Genomic DNA, 16,303 nt, shown 5'->3' with positions numbered 1-16,303 from the left:
CGCACGCCTCGCCACCACACGCCCAGCCCCGCCCCGGCCCCGCTCCCGCCCGGCCCCGCGCTGCGGCCCGGCCCGCACGGCCCGGCCCGCGCCAAGCCCGCGGACGCGCCGGGACAGCGCGGGCTTGGCGCGGGCTGCGCCCCGGCATGCTGCGCGGCAAAGCCTCATCTGCATGGACACGCCCTGCGCGTTCGCCAGGCTCCGCCCCTGCCAGGCCGGGGCGGTTCTGCAGGCAGCGGCGCTGAGACCGTGACACTCCCCCTTTCTAGCCCCGCCCTCCCGTTGCGTCACTAGCGCATCTCCCCTGAAGCCACGCCCCTTTCCCCATACAGCAGCCGCTCTGTGGGCGGGGTCTCGGAGGAGGCGGTGCGTGCTGATCCCGCCCCCTCGTGGGGGCGTGGCCACGCCCGCCCGGTCACGTTTCCCGTCGGGGCGGGGCGGGGACGTGGCAGCCGGCACGCGCGGCGCGTGTCCCGGGGCGCGGCCAATCGGCGGCGGCGGCGCGCGCACGCGCCCTGGCCCCGGCGCGGCGCCGCCCGTGGCGCTCCGGCTCTCGATGGCGGCGGCGGCGGCGAGGGCGGCCCCGGGCCCGGGCACCGGCGGCCCCGGCCGCTGGGAGGTGGTGCGCAAGGGCCGCCGGGGGCCCGCGGGCGGCGCCGGCAGCCGCCGTGCCCTGGGGGAGGCCAACGCCGGCCGCGCGCTGCCCGTGCCCGGTGAGTGTCAGCGGCCCCGGTGTGGCGGGCGGCGGTCCCGCGGGTCCGTGTGTGAGGGAGCGGGGGCCTCGCGTGGCGCTGCCGGGGGTCTCCGGTGGGTCCCGGGGGCCGGCAGGTGTAGCCGCCGGGTCCCGTGGGGTTCTCCGGGCGGCCCCGCCGCTCCGGGAGCGGCCGCCGAGGCCGGGCGGGCTCCCGGGGCTCGGCGGCGGGGCCCCGGCGGCGCCGAGCGGGCCGTGCGGGTGCCGTGCCGTCCCCGGGCCCCGCACGGGCAGCGGCCGCGGTTGGCTCCGGTGCCCCGGCGCCTCGTGCCGCCGGTGCCCGCGGGCTCCCGGTGACCCGGTGCCGTCCGCAGCTCCCATCGCCGCCTCCAGCACCATCTTCCAGCTGGGCTTCGAGCGGGCGCTGCGCAAGCAGAACAAGGAGCAGGTGCCGCCGGCCGCCGCCGCCGAGCCGCCGCCGCGGAGGCAGCACACCGGCAAGAGCGGCAGGAAGGCGCCGGGGAGCGACGGCGCGGCACAACCGGGCCGGTGCCGCTCGCTGGAGGAAGCCGTGAAAGCCGTGAGTGTGCCCGGCCGGTGCCGCGGCCCGGTGCTGCCGCCTCGCCTGCGGGATGGGCTGCCCGGGCTCGGCGGGACGGGGCGGCGAGGGCAGCGCTGCTCCCCGCTGTCACCGGCGTGCCGGGCAGGGAGCCTCCGGTGGCTGCAGCCCGCTCCCGTGGGGCCCCGGGGTCTGTCCTGCCCTGGCTGCGTGTGCAGAGCCTGTCTGTGTGTCTGTCCTGCCTGTGCCTTAGCACAGGGGGGGTTCCAGAGCTGCCCGGGGCAGTGCTGGGGTGCTGTGTCCCCGGGGTGGCAGGCATTGCTGCCTCAGCTCTCCCCCTGTCCCCCTCATGCCCTGGGATCTCCACCCCCACCCCCCCAATTGAGGGGGTTCCCTCTGCACCCCCTGCTCTGGGTGGGCTTCTCTGCCTCGTTCCAGTGGCTCTGCACGTTCAGTTTGCCTGCAGGGACAGCCCTGTGGGGCATCCCGTGCTCCCTCTGAGCCAGAGCTGTGCTGTGCTGAGCAGGCACAGCCACTGTCACCTCCCTGACGGGGTTTGGGGACAGGTTTCACTGCCTGTGTGGCATCCCGTGCTCCCTCTGAGCCAGAGCTGTGCTGTGCTGAGCAGGGACAGCCACTGTCACCTCCCTGACGGGGTCTGGGGACAGGTTTCACTGCCTGTGTGGCATCCTGTGCTCCCTCTGAGCCAGAGCTGTGCTGTGCTGAGCAGGCACAGCCACTGTCACCTCCCTGACGGGGTCTGGGGACAGGTTTCACTGCCTGTGTGGCACCAGCTGCTCTCTGTGCCATTCCTCTCACAGGCGGGGCTGAGGCGAGCTGCCCAGGGGCACCTGGTGTGGGAATGTGCCTTTTGTTGATGGAGTGACAATTTTTTTTTTAATATTCTTAAAAAAGAAAGAAACTCAGAAGTTTTTTGGTTTTTCTGTTGTTTTTTTTTTTATTAGGTGAAAAGGCATCTCACAGGCTTCACTTTAAGGATTGCCAATTGAACAGGAGCCAAAAAGTTTTGCTTTGGGCAGTTTACTGGAAGAAGAACTGAACAAAGAAACTAATTGCCTTTGTGAGGTGTTTTACCAGGAGCAAGAACCTCTTGCGCCTGGCTCGGTTTTTCTCTGTTTGTTATTTCGCCTTTTATTGGAACCTTTTCATTTCCAGCGCTGCAGCAGGAGCCATCCTGCTGGTTTTTGTGCCTCCAAAGGCAGCTGAGCCATCCTGGCTGTGAAATAGACCCCCAAAGCTGATGAGACCCGGCTGGAGGAGGCTGCTGTGCCCAGGCTCCGAGCCCTGCTGGGGCAGAAGCAGGCAGTGGCCGTGTCTGGGTGCCCAGGGGAGGGCTGGGAGCTGCTGCTGCCGTGGTGCTGGGGGTTCTTCACGGGCTGGGTTTGGTCCTCAGGGCTGTTTCCCCCCTCTGGGTGTGCAGCCACGGCTGGGGTCACCCCGGGTCTCTGCTGTCCTCGGCTGGGGCTGGCGGGCTCAAAGGCAGGGCTCTGCAGCTCTCCTGTAGCGTTTTGCCGGGGGTTTTGAGCTGATCTGATGAGCTCTCACACCCCAGTGTTACACCCCAGAATAGCTCAGCATTCATCGGGAGGCATAAAAGGAGCAGGAGGCTGGTGTGACAGCATCAGCAACAAAAAAGGTTTAATAAAGGCAAAATAACAAACTCAAAGCGATCCAGGTGCCACAAGCTTGTGCTCCTGGTAAAGACACCTCACAAAAGCCATTTGGTTTCTTTGTTCTGTGCTTTTCTACTCAATGGCCCAGGCGGGACCTTTTGGCTCGTGGCCAATGAGCTGTCCCCAAACTTGAGGTGAAGCCCCAAGATCCTATCAGTGATTTTCCTTCCTGATCACTGGGAGAAAGTTCTGGGCTCTTTCCTTTTTGGGGGACAGAGGAAGGTTCTGTCACTCTGTCCATAGGGGGCACATTCCTACACTCTGGCCGCAGGGTTTTCCGTGGGCATGGAGCTGGGAGCGTGGCCCCTTAGGAATCACAGGTAGCTTTTCCTCCCCCCGTGCTTTTGCCCGGCTGTCCCCCTGTCTGAGCCTGTCCGTGTGTCTGTCGCCCGCAGCTGGACCTGGCGGAGCTGCAGAAGGAGCTGCAGAAGAGCCAGAGCGTGTTCCCCGAGAACCCCTCGGTGTGGGTGAAGGACCTGGCTGGCTACCTCAACTACAAGCTGCAGGCCCCCAGGAGCGACCCCGTGCTCAGCCAGCACCCCCACGGTCCGTGTGCCGCTGCTTCCCGGGAATGTGGGGCCGGGAAGCAGAACAGGGAGCGTTTCCTTGGCATTCCCAGCCTCCTGGCCACACACGGTGACGCTGCTGGCACTCTGGGGGCTTCCCCAGCCCCCCGTGCACGGGGGACCCTGAGCTCTGCCTGCTGCTGCAGTGCAGGGGGGAGCTGGCTCCCAGCCCTGGAGGGAGGCTGGGGCAGGATTGCCCTGCCCTGCCTGGTCAGCTGGGCCCTGTTACTGGTATATTCTATGAAAATCCTTTCGCCGGGGTTTTCTTCTCCTGGGAGGCTGAGCAGCCTCAGGAAGGAAATGCAGCCAAGAACTCTGTGCTGCTGTGGGATGCAGCAGGTGCTGCCTTGGTTGGTCCATGGAGGGGTTTCTGATTAATGACCAATCAAGGATGCAGCTGCCCAGACTCTCTGGGAGTCACAGCCTTTGTCATTCATTCCTTTCCATTTCTGCCCAGCCTTCTGATGAATCCTTTCTCTCTGTTCTTTTAGTGTAGTTTTAATACAGCATTTTAATATAATATACATCATAATGTGATAAACCAGCCTTCTGCAACATGGAGTCAAGATCCTCATCCCTTCCCTCATCCTGGGACCCCAAATCCCACAACAGGGCCCCACTCACTCTGAGAACATTCCCCTGCCCCTTGCCACCCCCAATCACAGAGTGTCCTCTGCACAGCCCTGTCCATCCCCCAGCAGCAGCATTCCTTGGGAAGCCATCCCAGCTCCCTCTTGCTGCATTTGCTGGGAATGTCCAGATGAAGGCAGGAATATGAGTCTGATTCCGTGTTCTCAGAAGGCTAATTTATTACTTTATAATCCTATATTAGAATAAAGAATACTGAACTGTACTACAGATATTGTATTTGCTGGGAATGTCCAGATGAAGGCAGGAATGAAGAGTCTGACTCCGTGTTCTCAGGAGGCTAATTTATTTCTTTATAATACTATATTGTATTAAAGAATACTAACATATATTGTATTTGTTGGGAATGTCCCAACCAAGGCAGGAATATGAGTCTGACTCCGTGTTCTCAGGAGGCTAATTTATTACTTTATCATATTATATTTTATTAAGGAATACTGTATCATACTAAAGAATACAGAAGGGATACTTAGTAAAAGCTAAAAAGACAATAATGAAAACTCGAGGCTCTCTCCAGAGCCTTGGCACCGATTGGCCAAAGAGTGAAACCAGCTCACAGCAGAATGCAATGAGACAACCCCCAAACACATTCCACACGAGCACAAGGCAGGAGGAACAGATAAGAGTGGTTTTCCTTTTCTCTGAGGCTTCCCAGGAGACCAATCCCGAGAATTTCGGAGCATGTGAATGCCGCAGCCTCTGGGGAGGGGGCCAGGGCTGCCCGGCTGGGATGAGGATGAGGATGAGGCACTCCCTGTGCTGCCTCACGCTGGGCTGGTTCCTGCAGCTCTGGGTCTCACTAACTCCTCTCTGCTCCCCCAGACTACCCGTACTGCCTGGCCAGCAGGGAGCTGCGGGGCATCATCCGCTCCCTGCTGGCCAAGGCCTCGGGCTCCCTGGAGCTCTTCTTTGACCACTGCATCTACACCATGCTGCAGGAGCTGGACAAGGCCCAAGGTCAGCTCCCCCCACGCTCTGCTCCTCCCTGCCCCTCTGGAGCTGCTCCACGGGGGCCGTGGCTGAGCAGGACCTGCCCCGTCTCCATTCCAGGGGAGTCCCTGCACGGCTACAGGATCTGCATCCAGGCCCTGCTGCTCTACAGGCCCCGCATTGCCACCTCCAGCCTGGGCAAGGTCAGCTGGGCTGGGCCTCGGGTGCCTGTGGCTGCTGCAAACTGGCTGGGGCTGCTCCTGCGTCCCACTGCCCCTGCATCCCACTGCCCCTGCATCCCACTGCTCCTGCTTCCCACTGCTCCTGCTTCCCACTCCATCCCACTGCCCCTGCATCCCACTGCCCCTGCATCCCACTGCTCCATCCCACTGCTCCTGCGTCCCACTGCTCCTGCGTCCCACTCCATCCTGCTGTCCCTGTGTCCCAGTGCCCCTGCTTCCCACTGTTCCATCCCACTGCCCCTGCGTCCCACTACTCCATCCCACTGCCCCTGCTTCCCACTGCTCCATCCTGCTGCCCCTGCGTCCCACTCCATCCTGCTGCCCCTGCATCCCACTGCCCCTGCGTCCCACTGCTCCATCCCACTGCCCCTGCTTCCCACTCCATCCCACTGCCCCTGCGTCCCACTGCCCCTCTGTCCCACTGCTCCATCCCGCTGCCCCTGCATCCCACTGCTCCTGCATCCCACTGCTCCTGCATCCCACTGCTCCGTCCCACTGCCCCTGCGTCCCACTGCCCCTCTGTCCCACTGCTCCATCCCACTGCCCCTGCATCCCTCTGCTCCATCCCACTGCTCCATCCCACTGCCCCTCCGTCCCCCTCCATCCCCTTGCACCCCTCAGCCCTCCCCTGCACAGGGACTGCTGTCCCCAGTGGGTTCTGTCTGCCCTGCCCAGCGGCCCTACACCCCCTGAGCTGGGATTGGGGCTTCCCCTGTCCCCCTGCCCCCCCTAAGCTGGGATTGGGGTTTCCTTGATCCCCCCTAAGCTGGGATTGGGGTTTCCCCTGTCCCCCTGCAACCCCAGGGCTGGGTTTGGGGTTTCCTTGATCCCCCCAGAGCTGGGTTTTGGGTTCCCCCTGCACCCCCAGAGCTGGGTTTGGGGTTTCCCCTGCACCCCCAGAGCTGGGTTTGGGGTTTCCCCTGCACCCCTAGGGCTGGGTTTGGGATTTCCCCTGCACCCCCAGAGCTGGGTTTGGGGTTTCCCCTGCTGGCCCAGGCTGGCTGGGCTGAGCTGGGCTGCCCTGCCCTGCCCTGCTCCCAGCTCAGGTGAGCTCTCTCCCGCAGTACCTGGAGGTGCTGCGCTCCCAGCAGAGCCGCCCGGCCAAGTGCCTGACCGTGCTGTGGGCTCTGGGGCAGGCTGGCTTCACCGACCTGCACGAGGGCCTGAGAGGTGAGAGCCACGAGCAGCCCTGTGGGACCCCTCCTGGGGCTGCCAGCACAGCTGCACTGCTGCTGGTGGCACTGCTGACGGGTGGGGACAGGGAGCATCCGTGTGGGGTGCCCTCCTGGGGCTGCCAGCACCCCTCCCCTGCTGCTGGTGGCACTGCTGAGGGCTGGGGACAGCCTGGGGAGGCTCCCCAAGCTCTGCAGCGCAGCTCCCCGCAGCCCTCCCCGGGGATGTGCCTGCCTGTCCCCGGCGGTGGGGACAGCCCGGGCAGACCCTCCTCCTGTCCCTGCAGTGTGGCTGGGCGTCATGCTCCCGGTGCTCGGCATCAAGTCCCTGTCGCCCTACGCCGTCTCCTACCTGGACCGGCTCCTGATGTGAGTGACCCCCGCGTCCCTGCGGCCACCAGGGCTTGCAGCCGGCCCCCCCTGGCCAGGCCCCGGCAGCTCAGGGCTCTGTTCTGCAGGATGCACCCCAACCTCACCAAAGGCTTCGGCATGATCGGCCCCAAGGACTTCTTCCCCCTCCTGGACTTCGCCTTCATGCCCAACAACTCGCTGTCCCCCAGGTACGCTGCTCCCTCCAGGCACGGCCGCGCCCTCGGTGTCCCCTGGTGCCACCGCGGTGGCCCTTCAGCAGCCTGGCTCTGTCCCCCAGCCTGCAGGAGCAGCTGCGGCGCCTGTACCCGCGGCTGAAGGTGCTGGCCCTGGGCGCCCGGCCCGAGGCCGCCCTGCACACCTTCTTCCCCTCCTTCCTGTCCCGCGCCACGCCCGCCTGCCCGCCGGCCATGAAGGAGGAGGTGAGCCCCGGGATGGCTGTGCTGCTGCACCGAGGGGTGGCACTGCTGGCAGGAGGGTGGCCATGGCTCGGCAGGTGGAACTGGGGCTCCCCGAGCCGGGTCTCGTCAGCTTTTGGAGATCTGTTCCACACCCAGGATAGCTCAGCTGCCTTAGAGGGCATAAAATCAGCAGGATGGCTCCTGTGGGAGTGTTGGAAAGAAGTTTTGCTCTTTTACCTTTAATAAAAGGTAAAGTAACAAAACTCTTTACAGGGAAAAGCGAGCCAGGTGTAAGAGGGTTTTGCCCCTGGTAAACACCTCTCAAAGGCAATTAGTTTCTTTGTTCTCTCCTTTTCCTAGTGAATTGCTCAGGCGGGACTTTTCAGCTTCTGTCCAATTAGCCATCCTTAACTTTGAGGTGAAGCCCCTCAGGTCCTGTGAGGTGTCTTTTCACCTAATTGAGGAGAGAAACTTCGGGGTTTTTTCCTTTTTAAGGGGACAGAGGATGTTTTTGTCACTCTGTCAGTGGGGGCACATTCCTGTAGGCAGGGTGTGCTGCCTGCTCCCAGGGGATGGCAGTCAGCAGATCCTGGGGTGGTTTGGGTGGGCTTGAGGACCATCCAGTTCCACGCCCTGTGTGGGCAGGGGTGCAGCAGCTCTGCTTGGTGCCTCGGGAGCTGCCTGGCTCTGGCACCTGCGGGGTGCCTGGTGTGCCAGAGAGAGGGTCACACGTAGCTGCTCTGCCCCCTGCCCAGCTTCTGACCTCCCTGAGCCAGTGCCTGAGCCTGGACCCCCTGAGCTTCAGCGTCTGGAGGCAGCTCTACACCAAGCACCTCGCTCAGTCCAGGTCAGTCCACTCTGCGGCTCCGAGGGGGGCCAGAGCTCACCTGCAGAGCCTTCGGGACACCTGAACTGCTCCTTGGAGCTCCTGACCAAGCCCCGTGTTCTCCTTCCCCCCAGTTTGCTGCTGAACCACCTCCTGGAGACCTGGGAGAGCAGCAGCAAGAAGGTAGGGTGAGCAGGGGGACGGGGGCAGCTGTGGGCTGGGAGAGTGTCCCCGTGCTGCTGGGACAGCTCCCTGAGCTGGGGCAGTGTCCCTGTGCTGCTGGGACAGCTCTCCCTGAGCTGGCAGTGTCCCTGTGCTGCTGGGACAGCTCCCTGAGCTGGCAGTGTCCCTGTGCTGCTGGGACAGCTCTGCCTGAGCTGGCAGTGTCCCCGTGCTGCTGGGACAGCTCTCCCTGAGCTGGCAGTGTCCCCGTGCTGCTGGGACAGCTCTCCCTGAGCTGGCAGTGTCCCTGTGCTGCTGGGACAGCTCCCTGAGCTGGGGCAGTGTCCCTGTGCTGCTGGGACAGCTCCCTGAGCTGGGGCAGTGTCCCTGTGCTGCTGGGACAGCTCTGCCTGAGCTGGCAGTGTCCCTGTGCTGCTGGGACAGCTCTGCCTGAGCTGGGGCAGTGTCCCCGTGCTGCTGGGACAGCTCCCTGAGCTGGGGCAGTGTCCCTGTGCTGCTGGGACAGCTCCCTGAGCTGGGGCAGTGTCCCCGTGCTGCTGGGACAGCTCTCCCTGAGCTAGCAGTGTCCCCATGCTGCTGGGACAGCTCCCTGAGCTGGCAGTGTCCCCGTGCTGCTGGGACAGCTCCCTGAGCTGGCAGTGTCCCTGTGCTGCTGGGACAGCTCCCTGAGCTGGCAGTGTCCCTGTGCTGCTGGGACAGCTCCCTGAGCTGGGGCAGTGTCCCTGTGCTGCTGGGACAGCTCTCCCTGAGCTGGGGCAGTGTCCCCGTGCTGCTGGGACAGCTCCCTGAGCTGGCAGTGTCCCTGTGCTGCTGGGACAGCTCTCCCTGAGCTGGGGCAGTGTCCCCGTGCTGCTGGGACAGCTCCCTGAGCTGGCAGTGTCCCCGTGCTGCTGGGACAGCTCTGCCTGAGCTGGGGCAGTGTCCCCGTGCTGCTGGGACAGCTCCCTGAGCTGGGGCAGTGTCCCTGTGCTGCTGGGACAGCTCCCTGAGCTGGCAGTGTCCCTGTGCTGCTGGGACAGCTCCCTGAGCTGGCAGTGTCCCCGTGCTGCTGGGACAGCTCTGCCTGAGCTGGCAGTGTCCCTGTGCTGCTGGGACAGCTCTGCCTGAGCTGGCAGTGTCCCTGTGCTGCTGGGACAGCTCCCTGAGCTGGCAGTGTCCCCGTGCTGCTGGGACAGCTCTGCCTGAGCTGGGAGAGTGTCCCTGTGCTGCTGGGACAGCTCCCTGAGCTGGCAGTGTCCCTGTGCTGCTGGGACAGCTCCCTGAGCTGGCAGTGTCCCCGTGCTGCTGGGACAGCTCTCCCTGAGCTGGGGCAGTGTCCCCGTGGCACCTGCCCCTCCCTCCCGGTGCCATGGCAGCCCGGGGGCTCTGTGGGGCCCGGGGGGTGCTGACACAGCTCCTGCTGTCCCCAAGGTGCAGCAGTCACTGCAGGAAACGGTTCGCTCCTTCAAGGTGACAAACGAGGAGCTGGCAGCCAGGGCGGCCGGAGGGGACACGGATGTGGCCGCCTGTGACGCCGCCTGCAAGGTGAGGGACAGGACAGCACAGGGGGGGCTGGCACTGCCCGGCAGCCCCCAGGGCCAGCTCTCAGCCCTTGCTGGGGCTTTGCCAGCCCCTCCTGCTGCAGGGCCCCAGGGTGGCACGCACGCTGGGGACAGATGTGACAGATGTGCTGCTGGTCCCCGTCCAGCTGCTCAGCAGATGTCTCTGTCCCGGCCGGGCAGCCAGGGGTGGGTGGTGCCGCCGTGCTGGGGCCTCCCCGGTGCCAGGAGCCTGCGGTGACAGTGACAGGGCCTCGTCCTCCCCCCCAGGAGCTGCTGTGCAAGATGAGGGGCCGGGGCTTGCCCTGGCCACGGCTGCTGCTCGTCCTGCTGCTGCTGGCTGCTGGCTTCCTGCTGCACGACGTGCACACACACGGCTCCTTCCAGGGTGAGCTGGGCATCGGGGAGCAATCCAGGCTCAGAAATCCTCCGGGAGCACCAGGCGTCCCCCAGCACTGCCAGGGCCACCACTGTCCCCACAAGTGCCACGTCCACCCGGCTTCTAAACCCCTCAAGGGATGGAAGCTCCAGCCCTGCCCTGGGCAGCCTGCTCAGCCCTTCCTGTGAAGAAACTGGGTTTTGTTTACAGCCTAAACCTTCCCTGTCACAAGCTGGAGGCTGCTTCCCCTTGCTCAGGAGTGATCCTGCTCCCGGGGATCCCTCCTGTGGCTGTTCCCCTGCCTTTGTCCTGTGGCTGCTGTGAGCAGTGGGGCCTGTCTGTCTGTCCGTCTGTCCAGCTGGGGGGTGCGGGGGGATGCAGGCACTGCAGGCAGACCCCTGTTCCCCTTTGGGAGGGTCTGCTCAGGGGGTTCTGTCCGTCTGTCCAGCTGGGGGATGCAGGCAGACCCCTGTTCCCCTTTGGGAGGGCCTGCTCAGGGGGTTCTGTCCGTCTGTCCAGCTGGGGGATGCAGGCAGACCCCTGTTCCCCTTTGGGAGGGTCTGCTCAGGGGGTTCTGTCCGTCTGTCCAGCTGGGGGATGCAGGCATACCCCTGTTCCCCTTTGGGAGGGCCTGCTCAGGGGGTTCTGTCCGTCTGTCCCCTCCTGGAGCATCTCCCGAGGGGTTCCACAGCACAGCTCGAGCCGTGTGTCCCCCCCAGAGCCCTTGGGGACAGAGGGACGCGTGTCCCCACGGCCGAGGGCCGCTCAGGGAGCACGCCTGTCTCTTGCAGCCTCGTCCTGTGCCCGGCTGCTCCGCTCCTCCGGCGTGCTGCCCGCCTGGCAGAAGGTGTCCCGTGCCTGCCTGCAGGGCTACAGGTGCGTGCCAGCGCCACGAGGGTGCCAGCAGGGCTGGGGGTGCACCCCGGGGTGCCAGCAGGGCTGGGGGCTGTTCCCCTGCCTCCCTGGGAGCACCCAGCTCACCCTGGAGCTCTGCCTGTGCACCCCGGGGTGCCAGCAGGGCTGGGAGCTGTTCCCCTGCCTCCCTGGGAGCACCCAGCTCACCCTGGGGCTCTGCCCGTGCACCCCGGGGTGCCAGCAGGGCTGGGGGCTGTTCCCCTGCCTCCCTGGGAGCACCCAGCTCACCCTGGGGCTCTGCCCGTGCACCCCGGGGTGCCAGCAGGGCTGGGGGCTGTTCCCCTGCCTCCCTGGGAGCACCCAGCTCACCCTGGAGCTGGCCCCGTGCACCCCGGGGTGCCAGCAGGGCTGGGGGCTGTTCCCCTGGCTCCTGGGAGCACCCAGCTCACCCTGGAGCTGGCCCCGTGCACCCCGGGGTGCCAGCAGGGCTGGGGGCTGTTCCCCTGCCTCCCTGGGAGCACCCAGCTCACCCTGGGGCTCTGCCCGTGCACCCCGGGGTGCCAGCAGGGCTGGGGGCTGTTCCCCTGCCTCCCTGGGAGCACCCAGCTCACCCTGGAGCTGGCCCCGTGCACCCCGGGGTGCCAGCAGGGCTGGGGGCTGTTCCCCTGGCTCCTGGGAGCACCCAGCTCACCCTGGAGCTGGCCCCGTGCACCCCGGGGTGCCAGCAGGGCTGGGGGCTGTTCCCCTGCCTCCCTGGGAGCACCCAGCTCACCCTGGGGCTCTGCCCGTGCACCCCGGGGTGCCAGCCCCCTGGGTGCAGCCCGGCCTCACCTGGGCCCGTTGCAGGTGGCTGGAGCGTGGCGTGGCACGGCACGGCTCGGTGGCCCTGGCCGCGCTGTGGCCGCAGCTGGAGCGGCTCGGCGGGACGGGCGCCGAGGTGGCCCGGGCGGTGTCACAGCAGGGCTGCTCGCTGCTCGCCTGGCTCCACGGCAGCCTGCCCTGGCTCGGCGACTGGGTGAGTGCCGGGGGACACCGGGAGTGCCACCGGGGAGCTCGGCTGGGGTGGGGTGGGGACGGGTGTGCCGCTGATGCTGGCAAGGGGACGGCCCCGCGGCGGGTGAACCAGTGTGGCACACAGTGTGGCACCAGTGTGGGGTGACATCAGTGTGTCACACAGTGTGGGGTGAACCAGTGTGGCACACAGTGTGGCACCAGTGTGTCACACAGTGTGGGGTGGCAGCAGTGTCACACAGCGTGGGGTGAATCAGTGTGTCACAGTGTGGGGTGGCATCAGTGGGGTGGCAGCAGTGTCACACAGAGTGGGGTGGCATCAGTGGGGTGGCAGCAGTGTCACACAGCGTGGGGTGGCAGCAGTGGGTGAATCGGTGTGTCACAGAGTGGGGTGACAGCAGTGTGTCACAGTGTGGGGTGGCATCAGTGGGGTGGCAGCAGTGTCACACAGCGTGGGGTGGCAGCAGTGTCACACAGTGTGGGGTGGCAGCAGTGTCACACAGAGTGGGGTGGCATCAGTGGGGTGGCAGCAGTGTCACACAGCGTGGGGTGGCATCAGTGGGTGAATCAGTGTGTCACAGAGTGGGGTGACAGCAGTGTGTCACACAGTGTGGGGTGACAGCAGTGTCACAGCGTGGGGTGGCATCAGTGGGTGAATCAGTGTGTCACAGAGTGGGGTGACAGCAGTGTGTCACACAGTGTGGGGTGGCAGCAGTGTCACACAGTGTGGGGTGGCAGCAGTGTCACACAGTGTGGGGTGGCAGCAGTGGGGTGACAGCAGTGTCACACCGCGTGGGGTGGCAGCAGTGGGTGAATCAGTGTGTCACACAGAGTGGGGTGACAGCAGTGTCACACAGTGTGGGGTGACAGCAGTGTCACGTGTGGGGTGGCATCAGTGGGGTGACAGCAGTGTGTCACACAGCGTGGGGTGGCAGCAGTGTGTCACACAGTGTGGGGTGGCAGCAGTGTCACACAGTGTGGGGTGGCATCAGTGGGGTGACAGCAGTGTGTCACAGAGTGGGGTGGCAGCAGTGTCACACAGTGTGGGGTGGCAGCAGTGTGTCACAGAGTGGGGTGGCAGCAGTGTCACACCGCGTGGGGTGGCAGCAGTGGGGTGGCAGCCGTGTGTCACAGAGTGTGGTGGCAGCAGTGTCACACCGCGTGGCTGCCCCGCGTGCTGAGCTCTGGAGCAGAGGGCCCGTGGGGAGTGTGGCGTTTTCAGGGTTCCCCGTGGCAGGAAGGAAACGATGAATCTGACTCCCAGTATAGAAGGCTCATTAATTATTTTTATAATCTATAATATATTAAAGGATATTATTCCAAAGCCGTAGTAAGGGATAGACAAAGGATACATTGAGAGGGTTTAAGAAGATAATGATGGAGGCTGGTGCCTCTCCTCAGAGTCCCACACACCGGCCGTGGTTGGCCATTAAGTCAAAACAATTCACATGTTGGATGAACCCTCTCCAACCACAGTCCAGAGCAGCAAACCCCAGCAGAAGCAATCGGATAATCCCTGCTTTCCTTTTTCTCTGAGGCTTCTCAGCTTCCCAGGAGAGGAATCCTGGGCAGGGGATTTTCCCAGAAAGCATGACAGTGCCAGGGGAGAGCTGCGGGGTGCTGGGGAGCAGAAGGGATGGGATGGGATGGGATGGGACGGGACGGGACGGGACGGGATGGGACGGGATGGGATGGGATGGGACGGGATGGGGCTGTCACGGGCAGGCAGTGCCCCAGGCTGTGTGTGCCCGGTGCCCCAGCAGGGCCCGGAGCTCACCCGGTGCCTCCTCTGCTCCCGCAGCTGCGGAGCCGGCTCCCCGAGGCGCTGCTGCACCTGGCCGAGTGCGTGCGGGAGCTGCTGCAGTTCCTGCTGCACAGCTGCCTGCTGCCGCTGCTGCAGGGCCTGGCTGCGGGGCTGCAGCAGGGCTGGCAGCGCTGCCTCGACTCCTGCAGGTGAGCAGCCCCCGTCCCAGCCTCCCCCGGGCTCCCTGCCCTGCCGGCTGCCCTCCCCGGCTGCTGCTGCCACCCTCGCCGCTGTCCCTGTCCCCAGCCCTGCCCAGGGGGCTCCCGTGTCCCCCGTGTGGCTCTGACCCCCTCTCAACCCCGTGTCCTTGCCTTTGCAGCGGCGAGGTGACGTGGCAGTGCGTGAGGGACCACCTGACGAGCTTCACCTCCTCCTGCTGGGTTTTCCTGCGGAACGCCGCGCTGGCGCTCAAGGACTGGGCGCTGGCCGCGATTTCGGGGCGCTGAGGGCTGGCCAGGGCTGGCCGGAGCTCACGCCGAGGGCTGGCCGGGGCTCACGCCGAGGGCTGGCCAGGGCTGGCCGGAGCTCACGCCGAGGGCTGGCCGGAGCTCACGCCGAGGGCTGGCCGGGGCTCACGCCGAGGGCTGGCCGGAGCTCACGCCGCGCTCTGCCTGCCCCGGGGGCTGCAGGACACGGCGTGAGGCCCACCGGAGCTCGGGCTCGCACGGGGCTTTCGGGGAGGTTTATTTTTTGGGGGGCTGGGGAGACACTGGTCCAGGTTCCCCCACGCCCCGTGACCGCTCTGGCGTGCCCGTCCCGCTGTCCCCGGGTGGGTGAGCCCCGTCCCCGCGTGTCCCTGCCCACAGGGCCAGGCTCGGCGCCTGCAGCCCCTCGCCCTCCCCCCGGGAATGAACGGATTTATTTTATTATTTTTTCCTTATAATTGCTCCGTACGCTTGGTGTTTCCTCCTGGGTGAAGATGGCTGGGGCGGGGGGACAGGGGCTCTGGGGGGGGGGTGGTGTCACCCGTGGGGGTGTCATCTCTGTGTGGGTATGTCACCTGTGGGTGTGTGTCACCTCTGTGGGGCCGTGTCACCTCTGTCAGTGTGTCACCTCTGTCAGTGTGTCACCCGTGTTGGGGTGTCACCTCTGTGTAGGTGTGTCACCTGTGTAGGTGTGTCACCTGTGTGGGTGTGTCACCTGTGGGTGTGGGGGTGTCACCTGTGTGGGTGTGTCACCTCTGTGGGGCTGTGTCACCTCTGTGGGGCTGTGTCACCCGTGTGTGGGTGTGTCACCTCTGTGTGGGTGTGTCACCTGTGTGGGTGGGTCACCCGTTTGGGGGTGTCACCTCTGTGGGGCTATGTCACCTTTGTGGGTGTGTCACCCGTGTGGGTGTGTCACTTCTGTGGGGGCTCTGTCACCTGTTTGGGGGTGTGTCACCTCTGTGGGGGTGTGTCACCTCTGGGTGTGTGTCACCTCTGTGGGGCTGTGTCACCTCTGTGGGGGTGTGTCACTTTGTGTGGGTGTGTCAGCCGTGGGGGTGTGTCACTTCTGTAGGGGTGTGTCACTTCTGTGGGGGCTGTGTCACCTGTTTGGGGGTGAGTCACCTCTGTGGGGGTGTGTCACCTGTGGGTGTGTGTCACCCGTGTGGGGCTGTGTCACCTATGGGGCTGTGACACCCGTGTGGGGGTGTCACCTCTGTGGGGCTGTGTCACCTCCATGGGTGTCGCCTGTTTGGGGCTGTGTCACCCGTGGGTGTGTCACCTGTGGGCTGTGTTACCCGTGGGCCGTGTCACCCGTGGGCTGTGTCACCTGCTTGGGGCTGTGTCACCCGTGGGCCGTGTCACCCATGGGCCGTGTCACCCATGGGCCGTGTCACCCGTGGCCGTGTCACCCATGGGCCGTGTCACCCATGGGCCGTGTCACCCGTGGCTGTGTCACCCGTGGCTGTGTCACCCGTGGGCCATGTCACCCATGGGCCGTGTCACCCGTGGCTGTGTCACCCGTGCGGGTGTGCGCGGGGTTTGGGAGCGCCTGTTCTTGCAGGTGTGTGCGCAGGGCAGCGCTCTGTGCTCAGCCCCGTGTGGGCACCCTCAGGTGTCCCTGCCTCCGTGCACACCTGTGCGAGTCCACTCACACCCTGTGTCCACTCACAGCCACTCACACCCTGTGTCCATGCACAGCCACTGTCCACTCACAGCCACTGTCCACTCACACCCTGTGTCCACTCACAGCCACTCACACCCTGTGTCCACTCACAGCCACTCACACCCTGTGTCCACTCACACCCTGTGTCCACTCACAGCCACTCACACCCTGTGTCCATGCACAGCCACTGTCCACTCACAGCCTGTGTCCACTCACAGCCACTGTCCACTCACAGCTACTGCTCACATCCCAGTGTCCGGTCACTCTGTCCACTCTGTCCACTCACCCCCAGTGTCCACTCACACTGTCCACTCTGTCCGGTCACCCCCAGTGTCCAGTCACTCTGT

At 64.9% G+C, this 16,303-nt stretch overlaps 1 protein-coding gene across 1 annotated transcript; it reads left to right on the top strand.

Moving 5' to 3' along the window:
* Positions 1 to 509: 509 nt before the first annotated feature.
* On the top strand, positions 510 to 14,751 carry TMEM214 (transmembrane protein 214). The gene is made up of 18 exons (XM_038133611.1): positions 510 to 713; positions 1,066 to 1,271; positions 3,340 to 3,490; positions 4,981 to 5,115; positions 5,209 to 5,291; positions 6,395 to 6,500; positions 6,790 to 6,871; positions 6,961 to 7,062; positions 7,152 to 7,293; positions 8,028 to 8,119; positions 8,233 to 8,281; positions 9,692 to 9,805; positions 10,090 to 10,207; positions 10,990 to 11,074; positions 11,900 to 12,068; positions 13,866 to 14,017; positions 14,188 to 14,316; positions 14,372 to 14,751. The coding sequence occupies exons 1-17, from the start codon at positions 557 to 559 to the stop codon at positions 14,312 to 14,314; spliced, it is 2,070 nt and encodes a 689-aa protein (XP_037989539.1). The 5' UTR covers positions 510 to 556; the 3' UTR covers positions 14,315 to 14,316; positions 14,372 to 14,751.
* The last annotated feature ends 1,552 nt before the right edge of the window (positions 14,752 to 16,303 follow it).

Source organism: Motacilla alba, chromosome 3 (genome assembly GCF_015832195.1).
Source record: "Motacilla alba alba isolate MOTALB_02 chromosome 3, Motacilla_alba_V1.0_pri, whole genome shotgun sequence".
Classification (NCBI taxonomy): domain Eukaryota; kingdom Metazoa; phylum Chordata; class Aves; order Passeriformes; family Motacillidae; genus Motacilla; species Motacilla alba.
The sequence above is the reverse complement of the archived record's forward strand: the minus strand, read 5'-3'. Positions and strand labels throughout refer to the sequence as shown.